The following is a 21,033-nucleotide window of genomic DNA, read 5'->3' as shown; positions in this document are numbered from 1 at the left end:
TCAAAAAAATACTATGTAAATACCTATTGTAATCGACGTAGAGAAAAACTTTGTGATTGCTTCTCATTGATGAAGGATTAAGGATGATTGACATAAATGTTTCGGTAGAAAGGCAAATATTTTTTCTTATAAAAAAAGCATGTAAAAACAAACCACTCGATATGCTAATCCCAAATGCTAATTGTAGGCCACAACCAAAAAAAAGTAGTTAACAAACACGAAATATATACATATATATATATATGAAAACTATAAATCGAAGGCAAAAAAGCTTAACCGAAAATATACGAATATACGAGTTTATGTGTGGGAAAATTTGATAAATGTTGTAAAAAGAATATATTATTATAAATATATGTAGCACTCGAAATGGAATTAAAATTCTCCTCTCATGTAGAAAATCTCCTCATCATCCAGTAAAAAAAGCACGCAAAAAGTTCCCTAATAATTAAAGGTCACACAAAAGAAAACACACACAATTTTGGTTTCCTCGATTCGCAAAAGCAAAGTGTTGTTTAAACATCAATTGTTTAACTGTATATATGTAATTAACCCATATGCATATATGTGTGTTGTGTGTGCGTATTAACCACATTTAGCCACATTAGCATTACTAACGAAAACGAAAACGATACTAAGCCAACTTACTAACTTTTGTCAGCAAGAAGAATGTGTAAATTAGAAAATAAATGCCATCGAAAGATGCCGAAAGTCGAGAAACTTGCATAATTTACACACATACACGAAAATCGTAATGAAACACACACTAACCATTGTATTAACTAAAACCACACACTAAATAAACCCGCATTAGACTTACTAAATATTATTATAACGTAAACAAACGAGAAAAGAATGGATGAGATCGTAAAAAATGCTTTCAAACTAAATAAAGTTCTTTGGAATTACAATGCAAAAAAAAAAACATAACAAACCAAAAAAAAAAAACAAAAAAGATACGATAAAAGAAATCAAGGTGTTTTGTTTATTAAATGGGTTCTTGGTATGCTTAATTATTTCCCCAAGTAAAAACTCATTTAGTTTTAATGCTTAATTAGCAAATTGCTTTCATATATTCAATATAGAAAGAACTTCAATCTTAAGATTTACATTTTTATGGCTTTCAAAATCTACCCAGAAATCGCCAATTATTCGGGTAATATCTATCAAATTTTTTGGATATCAAATTTTATGGATCGATATCTAAATTAGGAGCTGCTTCAGTTCCGCATAAACTGGCTTAAATAATTAATATTGGTTCTGCTTCAGTCTTGGACAAATGTAATGAAAAATGGTTTTCTGACAATGGGGGAAACTCGTATGGAAATGAAATCATAGTTTCAATACTGCTTAATCGATTGGATTAATCCTTTTTGCCATAGATACTGTAGCTTTTCTCCACAAAAATCTGAATGGAACGCTTCACATTCTGTTTGTGCGGCTCAGGCAACTGCTCCAATTTGGGCAGGATCTTCATAAGGAAACGGAAATCCGGCGATAGATTAATATTAGTCTCAATCTCTTCAGGATTAAGTGATTCCTCCTCCTCCATAGCCTTGGGCTTGCTATTCTGTATGGGAAGTGGCATTTGAACGGCATTTGAGGGCACAGGACTCGCTTCCAGCTTCACAAAATTTGTGGGATTCTTTTTGGGCGGCAATGTGATGTGGGGTTTAGTGATAATTGTCGGGTTGTTAACAACCACCGGTTTGGATTTCACCACCACTGGTGTGGGTTTGATAAGCTTTTGCTTATCCTTGTCCTGTATGCGATTCAAGATCTCCGGTAGCAACTTCTCCAAATGCTGGGTGAGATCAGCCTGTGGCTTATCAGTCACTATCATTAGTTTCTTGCCAGTCGATGACTCCTTCTCCTGCTCTACGACCACGAACATCTTGCGCTTCTTCGGCTGTCCATTGGTCTCCAAAATATGGCCATTGGTTTCATCGGATTTCTCTGTAATAAGATACAGTTTCCTTTTCTTCGATTGTCCATTCTCAATTCGAGTATTATTCCCATTTTTGTTATCCACCACCAAGGTGGAGAGTGGCAATGAAGCCTCGTAGTCTGAATTGATGGACTGGACATCACTGGAGGCCGAGGAACTAATTGAATGGGAACGCTGCGGCATAGTGGCCATAATAGTCAATGGTTTCTTGGTCTGATGCTGTGGTTTATCCACATCTCTGGTTGGTTTCTGCAATTACAAAATATAATTTATATAAATATTGATAAAGTTTCTAACAAAATTGTTGACCAAACTCACCTCTTCAATTTGTATGGCATTGCTATTCACCACCATCTTGGCTGCACCTCCTCCTCCTCCTGCAGCTATTCCTCCTGCTGTTCCCATGCTTCCAAAAGACCCCGAATTATTGGTTAGCATTATTCCCTTGGTACTTTTGCGCAACGGCGTCATCTTGATGCGGGTTTTGGCCATCTCTTCGCGTTGGCTAAAATGCCTGAGGCAGATGCGCAGCTTTTGCAGGCCGCCGAGCTGATCCAAGCGTTTCTCGTTGATGCCAAAGTGACGCAGCCAGAGTTGGCAGCTGCAATTGAATGAATTTCCACAATTTAAATCGCTCCGGAGCTATAAAAAAAGCTCAGTTCAATTCTTTGGATTCCAGGAAAGCTCTTCTGTCATTTATAAAAAACAACCACAACACCAGCTAGCACTCCGTTCTGCAAACTCACAAATATACCAATTATTGGGAAGAAAGAGCGTGCGTTGGCCAGAGAGCGTTGCGATCGGTTGAGCGGTTCTTTGTTTACTGGAAAACTGCATTTGGAGTTGTGTTCTTTTTCCGCTGCAGCTTTCAATTAGATCCGACTTGCTACACGCTCTCTCTCTCGAAAGTTCTGCAAAAAGCTTCTTATTTATGCTCCCCACAGGTGCCTTTCATTCGCACACACACACACACACACACACACGGTGTTCTGCTACTAGAGTTGTGCGAGGGAGATAGTGTTGTGCTTTCGCTCGCTCTTTCCGCCAGAGCGGATGTTTTGCCGCGAGTTTGTTATTGCAATTGCATTGGTTCTTGTTCTTGTTGTCGTTGTTGTTGTTGTTGCTGTTGCAGCTTCTGCTCAAGTCAACTTCCTCCTGTTTTGTTGTTATTGTTTTGCTACTCGTTTTAATGGAAGCATATTAGGGTGTGCCCAATTTTAGGAGTTGCAGTTAATGTAGATACTTTGTTTTTAGCTACCTCGTAAATAACGTACTAAAAGATTTCTAGATTTTTATGAAGATTTAAACAAATTAACCATTTTTCAACTTGATAAAAATGTAAATACAATAAATATAAACCCTTTTTCACTAAAGAAAACCATTAATAACTCTATTGAAATATTTTTCCCACGCTCTAAGAATAATCAAAAGCTTATAAAGATAATGAATCACACAAAAAAGCCTTTCTAATCTCAGTTTCTTATCTCGAGTTAAGTACATTTTTGAAATGTCAACAAAAACGTATATTTTAGATGATGAAAGTGAGTAGGTAGTTTCTGATAATAAAAATAGGGAACTGTTCAATGTCAGCTAGATTAGCGACGGTATCAAAGTTCACTTTAAAGAATACCAAAATTAATAAATAAAGGAATGACTTTGAATATTTTGTAACAAAAGCTTTCTAGCAATATAGAAGAATAATATGAAGGGTTTAAATTTCTATACTTTACGATATTTTAATCAATAAATAATCAACTGGTCCACCCTAAACTCCATGGCCAATGCCAAATAACTTTGGTAGACGGAACTGTTTGCTGCGAAACTAGAGACGAAGAAAAAATGAAAGAACTTCACGGCCAGCAGAGCAGAGCGCGGTGCTTCTGGGGCGGTGGGGGGTGGGGGGTGGTGTACTCTCTCCCTCACGCATTTGCTGCATTTACGGGAGAGCGTGAGAGTTAAAAATAGACGCGAGTCTGCGAAAAACACCCCGAACCCGAACCCGACCCCGACTCCCACTTCTACACTCCCCCATAATGGCGGCATCATCCATGGAATTGCTTTTTTAGCTGCAGTTTCTGCACCATGGCATTGAAATGTTTCCCCATTAAAAACGATGCATTTCCAGGCGGACAACAAGCGCGCAAGTTCAATGGCCTTTTGACTGAGAAGCAGCGAGCAGGAGGAGCTGGGGGGGGGGGAAAGGCAAGGGGAAGAGCTGAGCGGAGGCCAAAGCTTCTGATTTGATGGGAACCGGGAATTGCGAATGGGCATTAATTCTGATACGAGCTTCGATCGGATCGAAAAGCTTCCTCTCTCTCTATCTACTGGATATATAACAGGTTTAAACTGAGCTCTGGAAGAGCCCTCAGGGAGCTTGTTGTTCTTGTTAATTCTCACCGATGGGGATCATGGACGGGAAAGCGTCGCAGTTCCTTGGGATTTTCCAGCTGGCAGCCCATCATACAGACCCTCGAGGATACAGATTCCGATCCAGGTGAGGATACCTTGGGATTCAGGGACATGGCCTGACAAATTCGCAAATTACTCATGCTGAAAAGAAGATGAATATTTCCAAAATTCCAGATTTTCAAAACGAATCGAAATTCAATGGTATAGAAATTCAATTCAGGTCTTTCGTCAAATGAAATAATATCCTAGATTGACAAGTTCTAAAAATCACTTCTTACTTTATCAGAAAAGTTACTTGAAATCTTCCTTAAAGGTCATTAAAAAATTGATTACCTAATCTTTGATAAAATTCTGTCTTATCTTATCTTGTAGATACCTTTTGAGATCAAATACTTGAAAATCTTTCAATTGATAACTTTAAGCGTTAAAAAGATCTTAAGCAAGGGAAGCACTGAATGCAATTATTTGGAAAATGTGTACAAATTACACAGAGATATTTCGTTTAAAAATATACATAAGTATATAAATTATATACATATACATACATATACATTTATACTTGGTGCAAGAATAAACCTGGGGAGCTAGGTATCCCTCTCTCGCATCTTTTTCTTCATCAAAGCTTTTGCAGTGCAGTCAGTTTAAGCCAAAAAGCTGCGCCAATTAAATGCACAGCCATGAAAAAGCTTCGAGTAAAACTGGAGCTTACAGTACGTTCCCCGCGTGGTCAAACATTTACAAAATGCCATGAAATGAATTAGCGGCTTCTAATTTTCTTTGTCCAATATCTGCGATGACTAAGTAAATAGGCAACTCACCTTTGACCTGTTGTGCTGCGCTTTCTCTGTCACTTCTGCCTCACTGAAGCTGCACTCGTGGGGTTGAATAACCTCAACACCCTCCTCTTGTTTTTATTGTTACAGATTCTTTTCGAACGTGTGTGCTTTTCCAAAAGAACTAACGTTGCCGGTAAGCTTTCACGCGAGGGTCGTTCGTTGAATCCGATGGGGCGGCTTCGATTAATGCGACTGATTTCAACGGGATCCAATTTAATATCACTGCTAATCTATTAATTAGTTGGGGGCTCTACGGCCCTGTTCTGCATTCTGCCCTACGTCACTTCAGCGACTGTCTAAAAGCTTAGCGTGCGTCACTCGAAGGCGCTTGCCAGCCGAAAGCTTGGCGCTTTCTTCGCGTTCTCGCAAAGCACTCGTTTTGGCGTGCATAAGCTTGGTTTCAGGTTCGGCAAGAGAGAGCGCCAATAAGAGGGTGGTAGCTTTTTATGCGAGATCTGTAAAAAGCTCAAGGCAGGACAGTGAACACTCCTTATAGGGGTCAGAGGAAATTATAATTTCCAAAAAATACCATTGTTTTTAAAAAAATTTAAATTGTTAAAAGGTAAACATACGTTTAATTTTTATAATCATTTTAGAAAGTGATCAATAAATTGACGTTTTGCAAGAAAATAAAAGGGCAGAATATATTACAAAACAAGATTGGAAACTAATTTTAGAATGCCAAGAAGGATAGAATCCGAAATCGATCATAAGTAAGCTTTAAATCGATTTGATCCTGATCAAGAACATGATTTATAGGGTCTGAAATAAATCCATCACAGCGTTACAAGATTCTGAGTAAAATTACAATACCCTGCCAGGGCATAAAAATAGTATACCTTTACTTCTATTAATTAGAAATAAATTTAACATCCAAACACTCTTTAAAAACCTCATTATAGAACATAAAATCTTGATATGATGCTTAGTTCCAACATTGTAGAATGTTTTAATAAAAATAAATGTCTAAATCATAAATAAAGATAACTACTATACCAATACCGACTAGCACATTTAATTAATATTTAACTTTAAAGCGTTCCATCAGAAATTAGCATTTAGATAGGAATTGCGCTTATCAATTCTGACTGCAATAAATTTGTAGCATTGCTGCGGCGACAAGTTCTCCATCCCCAAATTAATTTTTAAAAATGTGCTAAAAGCTTTTCCATAAATAAACACTGAAAATTCAAAGAGCTGCAGGTGTTGGTACGGGCGTTTTGCGTTCAAGCGATTTGTGGACATTAATTATGGCTTTGCAATTTGCGAGTGGCAGCATTCATTTGGCTGTTTAAAAGCCAATCAATTGGCGGTTCGACGAAGTCATAAATTTCAATGGCCGCTCATCAGGCGAAGGAGGAAAACCCCTTGGAAAAAACAGGGGCGTTGAGCCGCAGATAAGCATCCACTTGTCACATCACTCATAAATCCCGAGACGTCCATTTGCATTGTCTCTGGTGATGGAAATTGCAGCTTCTGTCGCCTGTCAATTGACCCATTCCCTGGTTATGGCCAGACCCGCCTTAATTTTCCAAAGCCAAAGCTAGTGCTAAAACAAATGCAATAAAAACTTTAACAACTACAATTTAATGATGCTTTTTTTTTATATCAAATAATTTTTGTATAATTTGTTGCTTTTGTAGCTGACCAAATTGTCAATTGTCTGTGGCCAGTTGATTGCATTTTACGAGCGCACAGAGAAGCATAATTACAGATGGTCCTGATCTGTTTTCCCAAGAACAATTGTGGAAGAACCACAACTACTGAGTGTGGGCCGCATCTGGAAATCGCGCTCAGTCAGCATTTTAATTTCAGTGTCTGATTGAGCCGAATGGGTATGAGTCCGACTCTGACTTGAAGTTGTGTGTTCGCAGCGATGCCAGACGACGATAATTCTCATGGGATTCGGATCGGATCGGACCAGGGGGGGGGGGGAGTTGTGTGTGTGTGTGTGGTCTCCATGTCTATATCTATATCTGTCTGCCCGACAACCGGGGGCAATCGTTGACTGGCAGCCGATTATGTGATTGGAATATCGACAATTAGGCGGCTACAAATTGATTTACTTGTAATTTTTATGGCGCCCCTGAGAAGAGTATTTGATTCTAGCTTATTGATTAACCAAATAAATGGAAATTATTGTTTCAGGATTCTTAGAGATGCAAAAAGTAAAAGTTTGGCAGCCGCAAAATAATTTTGTCAGAAGTGGGATTCGAACCCACGCCTACAGAGTAGACTGCGACCTGAACGCAGCGCCTTAGACCACTCGGCCATCCTGACCATGAAAGTAACGAGTGTGAATTTACACTTTGTTACCAAGAAAATGATTCTAATAAATTGATTAATTAAGAACATTAGAGAATAAATATAGAAAACCAAATTGTTTATATTATTATTGAGGGGAGACATTATATAGATCAAAGAAAGCAACTACTTCTCCATTTCCTTATTTTCCATTGCATTGGTCAGGTGGAGTCGAAGGCCAAACACTATCACTACCACTAGCGATGTTAACACTGGGAAGGCCGCGCACAGAATGAGGTCAGAGCGACAGCAGCGCCCTGTATTTATAGTCTCCGAAGAGAGAGTACAACAGAGAAAGTGAGAGAGAGAACTAAAGAGATACCTCTAGAGATAGACAGAGAAAGAGAGGGAGAAATTGATATTGATTGATTCAAGAGATACACAGAGAGAGATAGACATTACGAAAAATATAGAAATAGAGGGAGAGAGACAGACAAAGAGGAAGAGAGACAGACAGAAAGGGAGAGACAGGTAAGGAGTAATAAATAAATAAATTCGACTCTTGATACTGATCTGGAATATATATTACTACTGCAAAGCGTTGCAAGCTTGTAAATAAAAGTATACTTCCGGCAAGGGCATAAAAATAATATATGTTAATAAATATATAATTATATTTATAAAAAAAAACATTTAAAGTTTAGAAAAGGGCAAAATATTGCAAAAATATCTTTGTCAGAAGTGGGATTCGAACCCACGCCTACAGAGTAGACTGCGACCTGAACGCAGCGCCTTAGACCACTCGGCCATCCTGACTACTAAAGTAGCGAGTACGAGAAATTGCTCACAGCAAACTACGTTTATATTTGGGATTTTCCCTTAATTACATAATTAAGAAATACCTTTACTGTATATAATTAAGTGTTTGCAATTAGAAAAAGTAAATAAATTAAGAAACAAAAAATTCTTGTCAGAAGTGGGATTCGAACCCACGCCTACAGAGTAGACTGCGACCTGAACGCAGCGCCTTAGACCACTCGGCCATCCTGACTGTGCTCGCTGAGGTGTCAGAAGACCAATCCGATTCGCTGGCAACATTAAGCATACGCCGCGTATTACACATGTTGACCACACCACACTTAACACTTTGAACTTGCTGCCCACACCCGAATATGAATGAGCAAAGCTTTCCCAATGAATTATTATAAACGGCGCCCCAAAGGCAAAGACAAATTGCCGGTTGGCGCGTCACGGAAAGGTGTGTTTGTAATGACAGAACGGCTGACAGACAGAGAGACGGGGACGAAATCAACATGCAGCAGATGGAAATGATAATAAAAATACAAACGGAATCAGGTCAACGTCATACATCACACCGTCCAAGATTGGCAAGTGTCACTTTTTTTTTTTGTTATTGTTGTGCAACAAAATAATTGCAGTTGGACATTATGCCGATAAATGATGTTACAATTTTCGGGAACGATCGAACGGGAGTAATTAAGTTGTGGTTTTCAGGCAACGAAACTGGCAAATGTCAACTAGCCGAAGTCTGAATCGCTTGACATTTCACACGCAGCTGCAGCAACATTCATATCAGCTTGTTATTACACTTGGAAATATATCAAGTGCTATATAAATTAATTAGAGCTGATATGTACTTGCAAAAAGTGACTGAATTTGCTTTATAATTTAACCCAAACAGTTTATTTTTGAGACCTTATAAACCTTGTCAGACTTTATGTAAATTCAATGCAAAATTGATATAATATACCCCATTTTCCCCAAGTGCATCCACATTGCAGTTTCAGTTGCAGTTACTGGTCTCACGCACTTTCAATGCATTTCAATTAGTTGAAACCGCTGCCGCTCCACTTTGACTTTGAGTGCCTTGGCTGGAGCTGGACTCGAGTGAATATATATATACATATATACAACATACGCGTGTTTTTTCCATTTTTATAGACTGATGGCAGACACTTGATAGGCATGCGCGTATGTTAATCGCCCCGACTCGACCTGACAGCCCAAGTTAATTAAAGTTTACGCTCTTAACAGCCACCCAGCATACATAATTCTTATTAATTTACTTGTTAGCAACGGCTAACATCTGGCAGTTAGCAAATAGCATAAATAGCATAAGGCAGCCCCTTCAACGACTACCTCAGACTGATGGCAATTGCACTCGCATTCATTATGATTAATGATCGCTTTAGTGCAAGAAATGTTCCCAACCCAAAGAAACCACAGAGTGACCCACAAAAAAGAAACGACACAATTTCTGGCTGGGAGTCGAAATAGAATTAGCAAATTGCCCGAATGTCAATCAGGCGTCATCAATCAAAATTTGTGCTACTGTCAACTCGATCACAATACAAGTAGACGCGTATAAGCAACCGCACAGCGGGCTGCAGTTGGGTGCAGCTGAAATATTTAACTGGAGGTTGTAAATTACCATAACAATTCTGGGGACCAATGTGGGTCAACAATGGAGAAATCCCCCCTCCACCTCCTCCTTCGGCCAGTAATGCCACAAGTTGTCAGTGGAGTTGTTAACACAATCGCACAAAGGTTAAAATCAACCATTGATCGGAGGCCTCTGCCATCTAGGAGTCTTCTGTGTAAATGAAGTTCGGATTAAGTTAACACCGGGATTAACAACAACTCGCTACGAAAATCACCTGCCAGATTACCTTGTAGAACCAATCGTTTAATGAAGATATTGTCCGGGCTACAAAGATTTAATCTGACTTGAGTTTGAGGGGTGCATAAAGATATTTTGTTTATTTTTATTTATTTGGGTGGGGAGTACGTCCTGCTTAATTTATTTAACTGTGATACCAGGTGATAAATTACCATTCGAGAGCATTCGACAGCTTAAACGACATACGGTTCATGGGAGACTTGATTTATGGAGTTTTTCCATAATTGCATTCATATTTAAATTTGGATTTAGATTTAGAAAAAATAGATTTATCTCTGCGATTGGGAATTTGACTTTCAACAAAGAGTTGTCTTTGGGAATGTTAAAGGTTATTAATATGAATAAATAATTAAATAGTGAAGAGGAAAACACTTTTCCAGCTCAAATATAAATAGTAAAGATACATTATTTAAATAAATACCTCAAAATACTATACTTTACTTTAAGATATTAATGAATAATCTATCTTTATATTAAAAAAGCCACAAGTATGAACATTAATGTATCATTAATCAGGTGCTGTAATATAGAAAACTTAAGCAAAAGAGCTCCCCATGACGTTTCAATTAGTGTTTGTTTAAACCAACTCTACCCCTCAAAGTCAATGTTCTTTTTCAAGTTCAAAGTCAAAACAAAACAAGAAATGAAAATAACTTCAAGAAGGCGAAGATTATATACCCTTGCAGTTTGCAAATGAATTATACTTTATCTTAATCCTAATCAAGAATATATATGAATTATGGGGTCGAAAATGATCCCTTCACAGCGTGACAAGCTTCTACCTAAAACTATGAGACGCTGGTAAGGGTATAGGGTATATAAAAAGCACTAAAAATATAAAAAGAGGAGGGTCTAAAATAACTAAAGACTCTGCGAAGCATTAATCAATTGCTACTCCCTCTTATTTTATTAGATATGGCTATTTTGTCGCGACACTTTTCTGCCAAATTTGTACAAAGTTAATTAACAGGTTTTATTGTCTCGACTTTTGGCAGCTTAAATAATTTTGTGGTATTTTTTTCGGATTTATTTGCTTAGTTTTTTTTATGGCTGCAGTAAAACAAATTATTACGGGGGCGTATACGTTATGGGAGGAGAAATATATATATTTTAAAATTTAAAACGGGTAAGGCGAAGTGGAAAGAAAGCATCTAAGAACAATTCCCTAAAATAAAGCTTGTTTCTGAAACGATTAAGATCTTTTTTTAGAGTCTATTAAAATTCTAAAATATAAACAAAATGATTTTTACTAAAAAAAAAAACCTTCTTTAATCAAAAAAATTTCAATAAAAAACCAAATTTTCTTTTGTACACCAAAAAAGGGAATTTATGTAAAGGTTTTTAGAAAAACAGGGACTGTAATTATAAAATTCATAAATTAATTAATATCTGTAATTATTACCTAACATATTTTGGAATATTTATTAGAAAACAATGTATATCAAATGCCTTCATTTATTATATAGAAACTAAGATTTAAAAAACTCAATCCAAATATACGCTTTTAAGGTTTTATAAAAGATAGTCTTAAAATATCTTTTATCTTGCATTTGTTTTGATTATTATTATTTTTGTTGAGTTTTTGCATTGCACGTGCAGCGGTTTAAAATAAGCATGTGTGTGTGAGCGTGTATCCGTAAGATAGTGGGTGTGTCTGTGTTTCTGTTGTCTTCGCCCACGCATTTAACTTGCTCTTTCTCACTCTCTCTCTCTCTCTCTCTCTCGTTCCCACTCTCACTCTCGCACTTTTGGTGAAGACGCGCAATAAACAACCAAACCTGAAGCTCTCTGGCTCACCCACTCTCTCGCCCTCACTCTCACAGCAGCAGGTTGCTCTCTCGGCGCTATCAGTCGCTCTCGCTCTCAGCTAATCCAGTGATCGGACAGTGGGTTAAAAAGTTTATTTATCCCTAAACTTTAAAATGATAAAATAAATATATTTATATACATATAATATTTATTTGATATATTATTAGGGATGTAGTGCATACAGGGCTTTACAATAGGAACCTTCGTGAGCGTAGCAGAAAGACTCTCACTCTCCCACCGAAATTAGATTACGTTTACTCTATTCTCATTTACACTCAGTTACTCCCGCTCTTACACACTTCGTGGTCCACTGTGCGATCGCTTAGCTTTTCTGTCGCTGCGCTGCGTCGCTGCCTGCATTCAGCTGGCGGCAGCGTCGCAGTCAACATCGCGCGGTTAAAAACAATAAAACGTTACGGTGTGTGTATTTTTATTATAAAATAAAACGAAATTCGTGTTATAAAATGTGTTTAGTAATGTAAGAAAGATTTTTTTAAAAACCCAACCGGCCGTGCAATTACGAAATTCTTTGTGTGTGTGTGCCTGTGTGTGAAGTGTGTGTGTTTCCTTGGTGCGTATACGCTTTAATTTTGGCTGCGCTTCCATGTGTGTGTCTATAAATACCAGGCAACAAAAGGCGAAAAGTCGAGGAGCCAAAGAAGCGAAAAAGCTAAAAATGAAATATCAAGAAGCATAACTGACGGGTTGATTGACTTGCAGGAATTTTCGAAAAGTTAACCCCATCCCCCCTCCCCCCAAAAGATAATCCAAGAGTCCCGAAAATCCGAAAGCTACAGCTTCCGCTGCTTATCTGAAAAACGCCGACAAGTCGCACACAAATCGCGTACACTGTAAGTTGCACACAATCAAAAAATGCATATATACACTGAAAGAAACGTGCTTTATGGGATATCTGAGCTATCAGATACAGTTTAAAGATATTTAACAAAAAAGAGCTCTACTAAAGATAGGTTTTTATTAAATAAAACAAAGGTTTGCTAAGCAATCAGTAAGCACAAAACACTTTTTGAGTCACACATGTGAAAACAAAAACTTTAATTCATAAATAATCTTATAAAATTCCAGTTATAAAGATTTTGAGTTTGTAAAACAAACATATCTTTATTTTGATGTTTTTTGAAATTCTCAAATACTTTTTTGAGTATATTTACACCTCTAAAATTGTTTGTGGACAAGAATGTAGTTTTATTAGTCGTAATTTTGGTCACCAAAATTAAAAAGCCATATATTTTTAATATTTCCGCAACCTTCAAAGGAATTTGTGTGGGATTACTTGGAAACTATTCATTAGACTAACCTGAAACTGGTATGATTAATTTTTTGGGAGTTCAGCCAACAACAAAATGTTTTAATTAATATATAAAAACATTTACAACAATTACAACTGGCGGTAAGCCCGTAAAGAAGTCAACTTTTTTGTGTGTGCACTTAAGATTCTGTTTTTGTGTGTGAACAAACATAAAGGCGTATTTCTGCAGAGTCATAAACTCTGACATTGTATACAATTAGGGGGATTTCTTTTTGGGCTTTTCGGCCCAATACACACGTCAATGCAACGCCTATAAAAATTCACATAAAAGTCAAGTCAATCATTGAAAGGGCAGCCGATCAATTCCACGAATAAATTACCCGCAAAAAGAGTAAAAAAACAATGGGTAATTTAAATGTTAAACACAGACAGGGGAGGCGCCATGAGTTATCACCTTCCCACCTCCATGGCTGTAATTTATCAGGGCAACAAGTTTATTAAAATCAAATTAAAATTACCGGTATTGATTTTCCCCAAAAACACAAAACAAAATCTAAACAAATGCGACACCCACGTAGTCTTCAGATCTGCGAGCCCCAATGGAGCCGCAATTGCGGAATTTTGGCAATTCCGGGAAGCATACATACATTTGTACATTTATACATACATATGTTCCATCCGCCTGACCTGCCGCCTGCGTTCTTTCGGCCAAACAATTTGTTTTACTTATTCCCACATGTTTTTCCATTTTCATGTTCAATTTCCATTTCACTTGATTGAAGTTTTTGGCCTTTCGCACATGTTTTTGTTTACGCCATAAACTGAGAGAATGCTCACACGCGCATATTTATTTACATGCACACAATCAAATTGTTATTCTTGGCTCCGGGCCACTAAAAACCCACCAAAAATAACCAGAAAAAATAAACAATTTGATTAGAAGAATAAAAATACAAATAAAAAAAATAAAATAAAATAAAAGGTCTTGTCAGAAGTGGGATTCGAACCCACGCCTACAGAGTAGACTGCGACCTGAACGCAGCGCCTTAGACCACTCGGCCATCCTGACACATGGGATGAGCAGGCCAAAAGCACGTTTTACCCCACTCGCTTGCTCTATCATTTGCTTAGCTCTGGAGTTGCTATACAATTTTATAGTAACAAGCTATAATGTAGCTTTACTTCTGGTTTTATGCAAATTATTATTCAACTTTCTTGCTAGCTGGGTGGTAACTTTGAGAAATATAAACTTTGTCTCTGTATTCTCAGGTAATAATTATAAACGTTAATTTGCGGGTATTACAGCGCTAATTGGAAGTTAAGTAACTAGAACTGTGCAATTTTATGACGGAATAATTGCAAATTAAATCGATTCGATCAGCTGCACTTTGTACAAATGCCGACAATCTGTTTACAATGTCAGTTTCAATACAGATAAATCTTATCTCTCCGCGTTTCTTTTTTTGGGTTGGGCGCCTAACAAAAGAGAATAAAAATAAGGCCTTTTTTAAGAACTGCGCCATGGCGCTAATATCTATATCTTTGCGGACTAACTTCCTAAAAACACAAAAAAAAAAAACGTAGCTGGAAAAAGAGGTCAAGACCCGCAGCATTCCTCGATTCGGGCCAAAAAGCGCTAATAATAATCCGGTTGAAGTGGGCGTGGCACTAGCCATGGGAACCGAGAAAAACCAAACCGAACCCTTCTCATTAGGCGGCGGCCAACTCTTTTGTTGTCTTTTAATATTTCGTATTATTTATTATGACTGCTCGCTGCGAGAGTTTACATTTTCCTTTTTTCTGGTCTTTGGAAAATGGATATTTTAATGAGTTTGCTAGCCAGCAGCAGCAGCAGCACTTGACGACAGTTTTCCCCAAAGGAAGTCGTAAAAAAATGTTCCTAGTGAAAGAATTCAAATTAGATTTTGACACTGTTCAGTAAGATATTCGTACTTTTAGCCAAAGAATAGATGGTCTTTGTGTATGCCTTGCCTTTGACTTGACGCCGACAAGAATATACATATTCATTCTCATAGTTTCAAATAGATATGGTCAGAGAGACAGAAGGCAGTGAGCCCACAGACATACATATGTCTGTGTATCTGCCAACGGACGTAATTTGCATTTGCGCATTTTTCCGCTAATTATTTGTTTATCAAAGGAAAATAACCAAAAACCGAAGGAGCGAGAGCACAACTCGATGTGAAAAATTCAAATTTCAATTTCAATTCGTATTGAAAAATGTTTTGACAAGCTACGTGAAATGATGTTTTTTTTTTTTGCCATTGAACTTGTTGCCTTATTTCCTTTCCTGTAATATGGCTAAAATAAGCAATTATATAATGCAGTAGGGGTGTTGAAGGGGAAGAGTGAAACCCAGTTTAGTTCCAAGGCAAAAGAATCGCTTGATAAGTTATACTCATTTATAATCATCGAAATGGGTCAACCAATATGCTCAAGTCAAGCCACAATTGTGCACGCAATTTTTATTCATTTAGAATGCATCAAAAACCCATTAAAATGAGGGAAAGATTTGCCAATGGAAATTTACTAAGAATTTTCGTATGAAAAAGTGTTTCAAATGTGGCTGTATTTACTTTTCCTTATAAATCCCATTAAGATTTCTTCATTGAAAATTTATATTTAAAGTTACCTCTTTTTATTTAATTTCTATATATTTTTCTTGAATATTTTCAAGTGTATTTCCAATTCTCTTATGACATTATTGCACCAAAGGTGTAGAAATGCCAGTTGGCTTTGGTAATTTAAAACTGACACAATTTAAAAAGCAAAATAACAGTCAAGTAAAGTTTACTTTTCTCTTTCTCTTTCCCAGTTTTGTTTGTAAACAAAGCAAATCAAAGCTGACACAGTTATATTCCGATTCTCATTCTGATTCCGATTTTGATTCCGATTCCAGGGCAGGAGCTCAATGCCATCTGGCTGGGTCAGTTCCGTTGATTCTCTATATATTTATATTATATTTATGCAAATGCAGGGAATTGCGGAAACTGGCTGTGTCAACATTCGAAACGGGAGACGACGACAGCATTTTGTCGCACAAGGTCTGGACGGGCTTTATAGCAGTTATCAGCTGGTTTCGAGTGGGGATTCCTCTGGTCATAAACCTGTATGAGTGTATTTGCCCCATTAATGACCCGCCAAACAAGCCACCTCCTCACGGTCAGACATTTGATGAATGACTCCTCCTCGTGGCAGTGCAGCCATGTTCGCTTGGACGTGATAAGCCGACGTTTGCGGCACGCCTAATGCACTTTAATGCCCCCTTTGATTACCCAATATCATGTGAATACAGTGGAAATACAAGTATATAAGTACATACAAAATTGTTATTGCGATCGAAGGCAGAGGCTTTTGTCTTTTATTGAAAAACAATCCTCAGAGTGGTGTGAAAGATTGATTGCTTAACCAGACCAAACCTATAATAAACTCAAGAAGTGGCAATAATCTTTGTTTTCAAATGAGTAATATAACAAAAAATTATTTGGTCAAAATATATTAACTATACCTCAAGTTTATACTCTTAAATATTTATAAAAATTTTCTATAAGTAAAAAAAAAAAAAAAATACGAAAGAAGGCAAAAAAGATCTTGTCAGAAGTGGGATTCGAACCCACGCCTACAGAGTAGACTGCGACCTGAACGCAGCGCCTTAGACCACTCGGCCATCCTGACCATGAAAGTAACGAGTGTGAATTTACACTTTGTTACCAAGAAAACGATTCTAATAAATTGATTAATTAAGAAAATTAGAGAATAAATATAGAAAACCTAATTGTTTATATTATTATTGAGGGAAGACATTATATAGATCAAAAAAAGCAACTACTTCTCCATTTCCTTATTTTCCATTGCATTGGTCAGGTGGAGTCGAAGGCCAAACACTATCACTACCACTAGCGATGTTAACACTGGGAAGGCCGCGCACAGAATGAGGTCAGAGCGACAGCAGCGCCCTGTATTTATAGTCTCCGAGGAGAGAGTACAACAGAGAAAGTGAGAGAGAGAGAACTAAAGAGATACCTAGAGAAAGGCAGAGAAATAGAGGGAGAAATTGATATTTCTATACATACACAGAGAGAGATACACATTTCGCAAAATATAGACATAGAGGGAGAGAGAAAGAGAGGGATACACACAGACAGTGAGAGAGAGAGGGAGAGAGAAATAAATAGATCAATTCGACTGTTGATACTGATCAAGAATATATATATTACTACTTCGGTGCGTTGCAAGCTTCTAAATTCCCGGCAAGGGTATAAAAATAATATATGTCAATAAATATATAATAATAAATTATTTAAACTTAAGAAAAAGGCAAAATGTTTCAAAAATATATCTTGTCAGAAGTGGGATTCGAACCCACGCCTACAGAGTGGACTGCGACCTGACTAAAGTAACGAGAGCCAAATACAATTTTCATACAATGCTAATTAATTCTTAAGTATTTCTAAATTAAATAAATTAAAAGTTGGCATGAGACTCGTTTTACATTTATGTTCGTGCAGAAATTTCATAGAAGTAAACAGCAGATTTTATTCGAGTCTCCTAACTCTAAAAAAATACAAAGATTACATTTTGATATGTAAACCAAATGTAAATTTTTAGAAAATATAAAAATAATATTTAGAAAAATTATTAAAAGCAAAAAGTTCTTGTCAGAAGTGGGATTCGAACCCACGCCTACAGAGTAGACTGCGACCTGAACGCAGCGCCTTAGACCACTCGGCCATCCTGACTTGTTTCCGTCGGGTGCCAAAAATTCTAGCTAAGCAGCGGCCGAAAAAAATAAAGCAAACAAAGCAAAACAAATCAAAGTCAAGAAAACAATTGTTTTTGGCCGATTGTTTACTTTTGTATGCCATAATTAGTTCGATGACCGGCCAGCTTTGACCGCTAAATAGACAATGATCAACGTCCGCAATAGCTAAAAGATTAATGTCCGCATAACCCCTGGACGTCCTTTTTACCTTCGTGTGCCTTCGTGTGTTTATGGATTATATTTTCTATATGTTTCAGTAGGAATAAATAACACCTTGGTGGTCAAAACGGAGAGTAGTGAGGCTATAAAAATGACTTACAAATTGCAGCAAATAGTCCTGATTCTGGTTGGTGGATATATTCAAATATTTGCTAAAGATTTGTGTTTGATACGTTTAATCAATAATTATTAATCCCAGTATTCCATTTCCAAGAGCATTCTGTCCACAACTTAATTAAACAAAACTTATTGTTAGTACTACTAATTACAAAGGTAATCCAAGAGTGAATTATCTTTGCTTACTTTGTTTAGGTCTCTTACTCTTAACAAGATTTGAAAATTATTTTAGTTATCAAATGCTAAGGTTTAAAATTCGTAGGATGTCAAAGTATATTCGAAAAAGGCGATTTTATTTATGCTACCAATTTCTATGAATTTGCATTTATAAACATAGGATAAGCAATGTGTTTTATTTGCCTGTTTTATTTGTATTTTTTGATGTTTGGTATTTTGGGTTAAAAGTTTATTCTGATTTTGTTTTATGTTTGTCTATAAATTCTTCATCTTCTTCTTCTCCTTCATCTCTTTCACTACTTGCAACATCATCCTCGATTTTATTAGAACTCTCAAGACTCGAAAGTTCCAACTTGGTGGGGTTTTTAAGGTTTTTCGTTTTTTTCAAGGGCCTGAAATGATGTGAAAGATTAAGAATGGCATAGTTTACATCATCTCCTACATTTGCTCCCCATTGGATCACATACCAAGCGAGCTGCACCACGACGAGGAATCGTTGACTTGTTCCTTTTGTTTTGCTTCCGACCCATTTTCTTTTTTGAAATTGAACCACTTCCTATCGACTTCTTACGGGACGCCGCAGGATCCGTTGAACACTCCAAGTTGTCATCTTTTATTGCTTTAATCTTTGCCATGGGGAAGCGATATCGCCACTGCATAAATTCCCTGGATGGCATCAACACGAAGAAGTTGTGCCAGCTACTACAGCGGACGGCCACCAAGATGGTGGCCAAGACATTTGGCAGTTGTTTGGGATGACGGGACAGGTTGAAGAAATAGCGATTGGTCCACACCTTTGTCCGGATCACGGTTACCATGAAACAGTTGAGCTTAGGACTGGCGGAAAATGGGTTACTGCGAATGGGCTTCAGCAAAGGAATGATTTCTCCAGGGATCACTTTATTCTTCTTCTGGATCTCCTTGCCTTTGGAATTGGAGTTCTCCATGATTGGGGATTTATTCTAATGACAGCAGATGCTATATATAATTTTCCACCCAGACGACAATTAACACAAGGCCAACTAAAGTTCCATTTGCCTTTGAACTTGACCCCTCGATTAATCGAATCGAATTCAATCGAATGCGAGTTGCAAGCTGGAGTTTTTTTTTTTCTTTTCCAGGGCTGGAGAGTATGCCAAAATCATTTATCATTGCCCAGCTATTGACACGCCCCGTCAATATCAATAATTGCTAAATACCCAGCATGATTAATGTCTGGCATCTTTGGCTCCGAATCGCTCGAAAAGCTCGAATCGGGCAATTTGCATAATTGCAATTTATTGTAAGTCCGTGTGCAAATATGCAAGAAATCTGCAACTCTTTAAGGCAACCAAAAGGCCGACGGCTTTTCACGATTCGCATTTGGATTTGTTTAATCTCTGACTGTCTGTCGTCTCAGTATTTCCCCCCTGTCATATGCAAATGGCTCCGTCCCTGATTGTGACTCCAAAAGTAAGCTTCACTAATTGCTGGCACCCCCCGAGATCTGAGAACGAGAAACTCTTTTCAGTGTCAATCGCTTGGCAATCAATCACTGTGTGTGCACTCCATCTGACATTGCTGCTAATTAGTTGTCACAGTTTGTTAACATGTTGCAAATGTTGTAACATCAAATGTTGGTACTATACCTTTGAAGGGTATTATTTATTAAGTCAGAAGTTTGTCAAGCAAAGATGCATCCTTTAAAATATATATTCTTGATCAACTCCAGCAGCCGAGTTAATCTAGCCCTGTTCATACACTCGTCCCTCTATTACTACCTTTTATTTTTGAACATATTTACATTAAACTTCTCAAATATTACTTCAATTGCAGTCTTTTATCATTAAGATGGATAGAGCTGAACCGGACTTCTATATATATTAAATCCGCCATAAAAACAATCAGTACATTAATGGAAACAAACTATAGCTTCCCTGATTTTCAGTATATTTCCGTATACTCTGATAAATTGCAAGATTATATACTATTTTCATTATTTTTTAAAGATCGGAAGACAATACCTATTTCTGATATGTTTCTAGATTCTTAAACTTTCCAAAATCAAATATGAATCTTTTGTAACATAAACTCTTTAAAGAATTGTATTCTTATAGAGATCACCTTGTAAATAGTTATATTTTTCACTAAAAAACTCTCAAAATGTCCATCTATAAGATTAATTTTCCTAAAATGACCCCCAGTTATGTTCTCTTTACCGAGTTCAAGGGCAATTCCAATTCCGACGACTATTTTTCAGTCTCAATCTTGCAGCCCACAGTTTTCTAGACAAATAAAGCCAATGCCTAAGATTCATTCACGTTTCCAAGTAATTTAACTAAAACGAATTTCGCTATATACTGATGCCCATATGTGTGTATATATTTATTACAGATTAACCCGAGAATTAAATGGCGTGTGGCTTTTATGGTCGCTGGTCCCACGCAAAGTCACGAAAATTGGTCGCAGATCTCTCATTGTCGGTGGAGAATTCTCATTTCGCTCAGCGACCACGTACAACTTTTCAAGTTCAACGATGGA

At 37.2% G+C, this 21,033-nt stretch overlaps 2 protein-coding genes, 1 long non-coding RNA gene and 6 other non-coding genes across 12 annotated transcripts; 1 reads left to right on the top strand and 8 right to left on the bottom strand.

Annotated features, from left to right (window-relative positions):
* Nucleotides 1-1,041: 1,041 nt before the first annotated feature.
* On the bottom strand, nt 1,042-18,382 carry bip1 (THAP domain-containing protein bip1). Of its 4 annotated transcripts, none has more exons than XM_020959072.2 (4): nt 18,320-18,382; nt 4,346-4,498; nt 2,267-2,549; nt 1,042-2,197 (listed from the first exon to the last, which is right to left on the bottom strand). In XM_020959072.2, the coding sequence occupies exons 2-4, from the start codon at nt 4,495-4,497 to the stop codon at nt 1,364-1,366; spliced, it is 1,269 nt and encodes a 422-aa protein (XP_020814731.2). In that variant the 5' UTR covers nt 4,498; nt 18,320-18,382; the 3' UTR covers nt 1,042-1,363. The 4 variants fall into 4 exon arrangements, with proteins under 4 accessions (XP_020814731.2, XP_020814732.2, XP_086690122.1 ...); XM_020959073.2 differs by lacking the exon at nt 18,320-18,382 and adding an exon at nt 5,176-5,491; XM_086833996.1 differs by lacking the exons at nt 4,346-4,498; nt 18,320-18,382 and adding an exon at nt 5,176-5,491.
* TRNAL-CAG (transfer RNA leucine (anticodon CAG)) lies at nt 7,391-7,473 on the bottom strand. The gene has a single exon. It is a non-coding gene; the product is annotated as a tRNA-Leu (tRNA).
* Nucleotides 8,171-8,253, bottom strand: TRNAL-CAG (transfer RNA leucine (anticodon CAG)). The gene has a single exon. It is a non-coding gene; the product is annotated as a tRNA-Leu (tRNA).
* On the bottom strand, nt 8,406-8,488 carry TRNAL-CAG (transfer RNA leucine (anticodon CAG)). The gene has a single exon. It is a non-coding gene; the product is annotated as a tRNA-Leu (tRNA).
* LOC147643475 (uncharacterized) lies at nt 12,306-21,027 on the top strand. The gene is made up of 2 exons (XR_015271966.1): nt 12,306-12,798; nt 20,887-21,027. It is a non-coding gene; the product is annotated as an uncharacterized LOC147643475 (long non-coding RNA).
* On the bottom strand, nt 14,204-14,286 carry TRNAL-CAG (transfer RNA leucine (anticodon CAG)). The gene has a single exon. It is a non-coding gene; the product is annotated as a tRNA-Leu (tRNA).
* On the bottom strand, nt 16,831-16,913 carry TRNAL-CAG (transfer RNA leucine (anticodon CAG)). The gene has a single exon. It is a non-coding gene; the product is annotated as a tRNA-Leu (tRNA).
* On the bottom strand, nt 17,895-17,977 carry TRNAL-CAG (transfer RNA leucine (anticodon CAG)). Its single transcript has one exon. It is a non-coding gene; the product is annotated as a tRNA-Leu (tRNA).
* LOC110189099 (uncharacterized) lies at nt 18,601-19,561 on the bottom strand. Its single transcript, XM_020959077.2, has 2 exons — nt 18,981-19,561; nt 18,601-18,905 (listed from the first exon to the last, which is right to left on the bottom strand). The coding sequence occupies exons 1-2, from the start codon at nt 19,458-19,460 to the stop codon at nt 18,879-18,881; spliced, it is 507 nt and encodes a 168-aa protein (XP_020814736.2). The 5' UTR covers nt 19,461-19,561; the 3' UTR covers nt 18,601-18,878.
* Nucleotides 21,028-21,033: the final 6 nt, after the last annotated feature.

The sequence above is a fragment of the Drosophila serrata genome, unplaced genomic scaffold (assembly GCF_035046125.1).
Source record: "Drosophila serrata isolate PLE 108 unplaced genomic scaffold, ASM3504612v1 contig_272, whole genome shotgun sequence".
Taxonomy (NCBI): domain Eukaryota; kingdom Metazoa; phylum Arthropoda; class Insecta; order Diptera; family Drosophilidae; genus Drosophila; species Drosophila serrata.
This window is presented reverse-complemented; position numbering and strand designations above follow the sequence as displayed.

Excerpts from the sequence above, each read along its gene's own strand:
- LOC110189099 (XM_020959077.2), bottom strand. The coding sequence starts at position 19,460 with ATGGAGAACTCCAATTCCAAAGGCAAGGAGATCCAGAAGAAGAATAAA. Across the intron at positions 18,906-18,980 it reads GTCGTGGTGCAGCTCGCTTG|GCCCTTGAAAAAAACGAAAA; the intron begins GTATGTGATCCA and ends ACATCATTTCAG.
- bip1 (XM_020959072.2), bottom strand. The coding sequence starts at position 4,497 with ATGAGTAATTTGCGAATTTGTCAGGCCATGTCCCTGAATCCCAAGGTA. Across the intron at positions 2,550-4,345 it reads CCCGTCCATGATCCCCATCG|CTGCCAACTCTGGCTGCGTC; the intron begins GTGAGAATTAAC and ends ATTCAATTGCAG. Across the intron at positions 2,198-2,266 it reads ATGCCATACAAATTGAAGAG|AAACCAACCAGAGATGTGGA; the intron begins GTGAGTTTGGTC and ends TTGTAATTGCAG.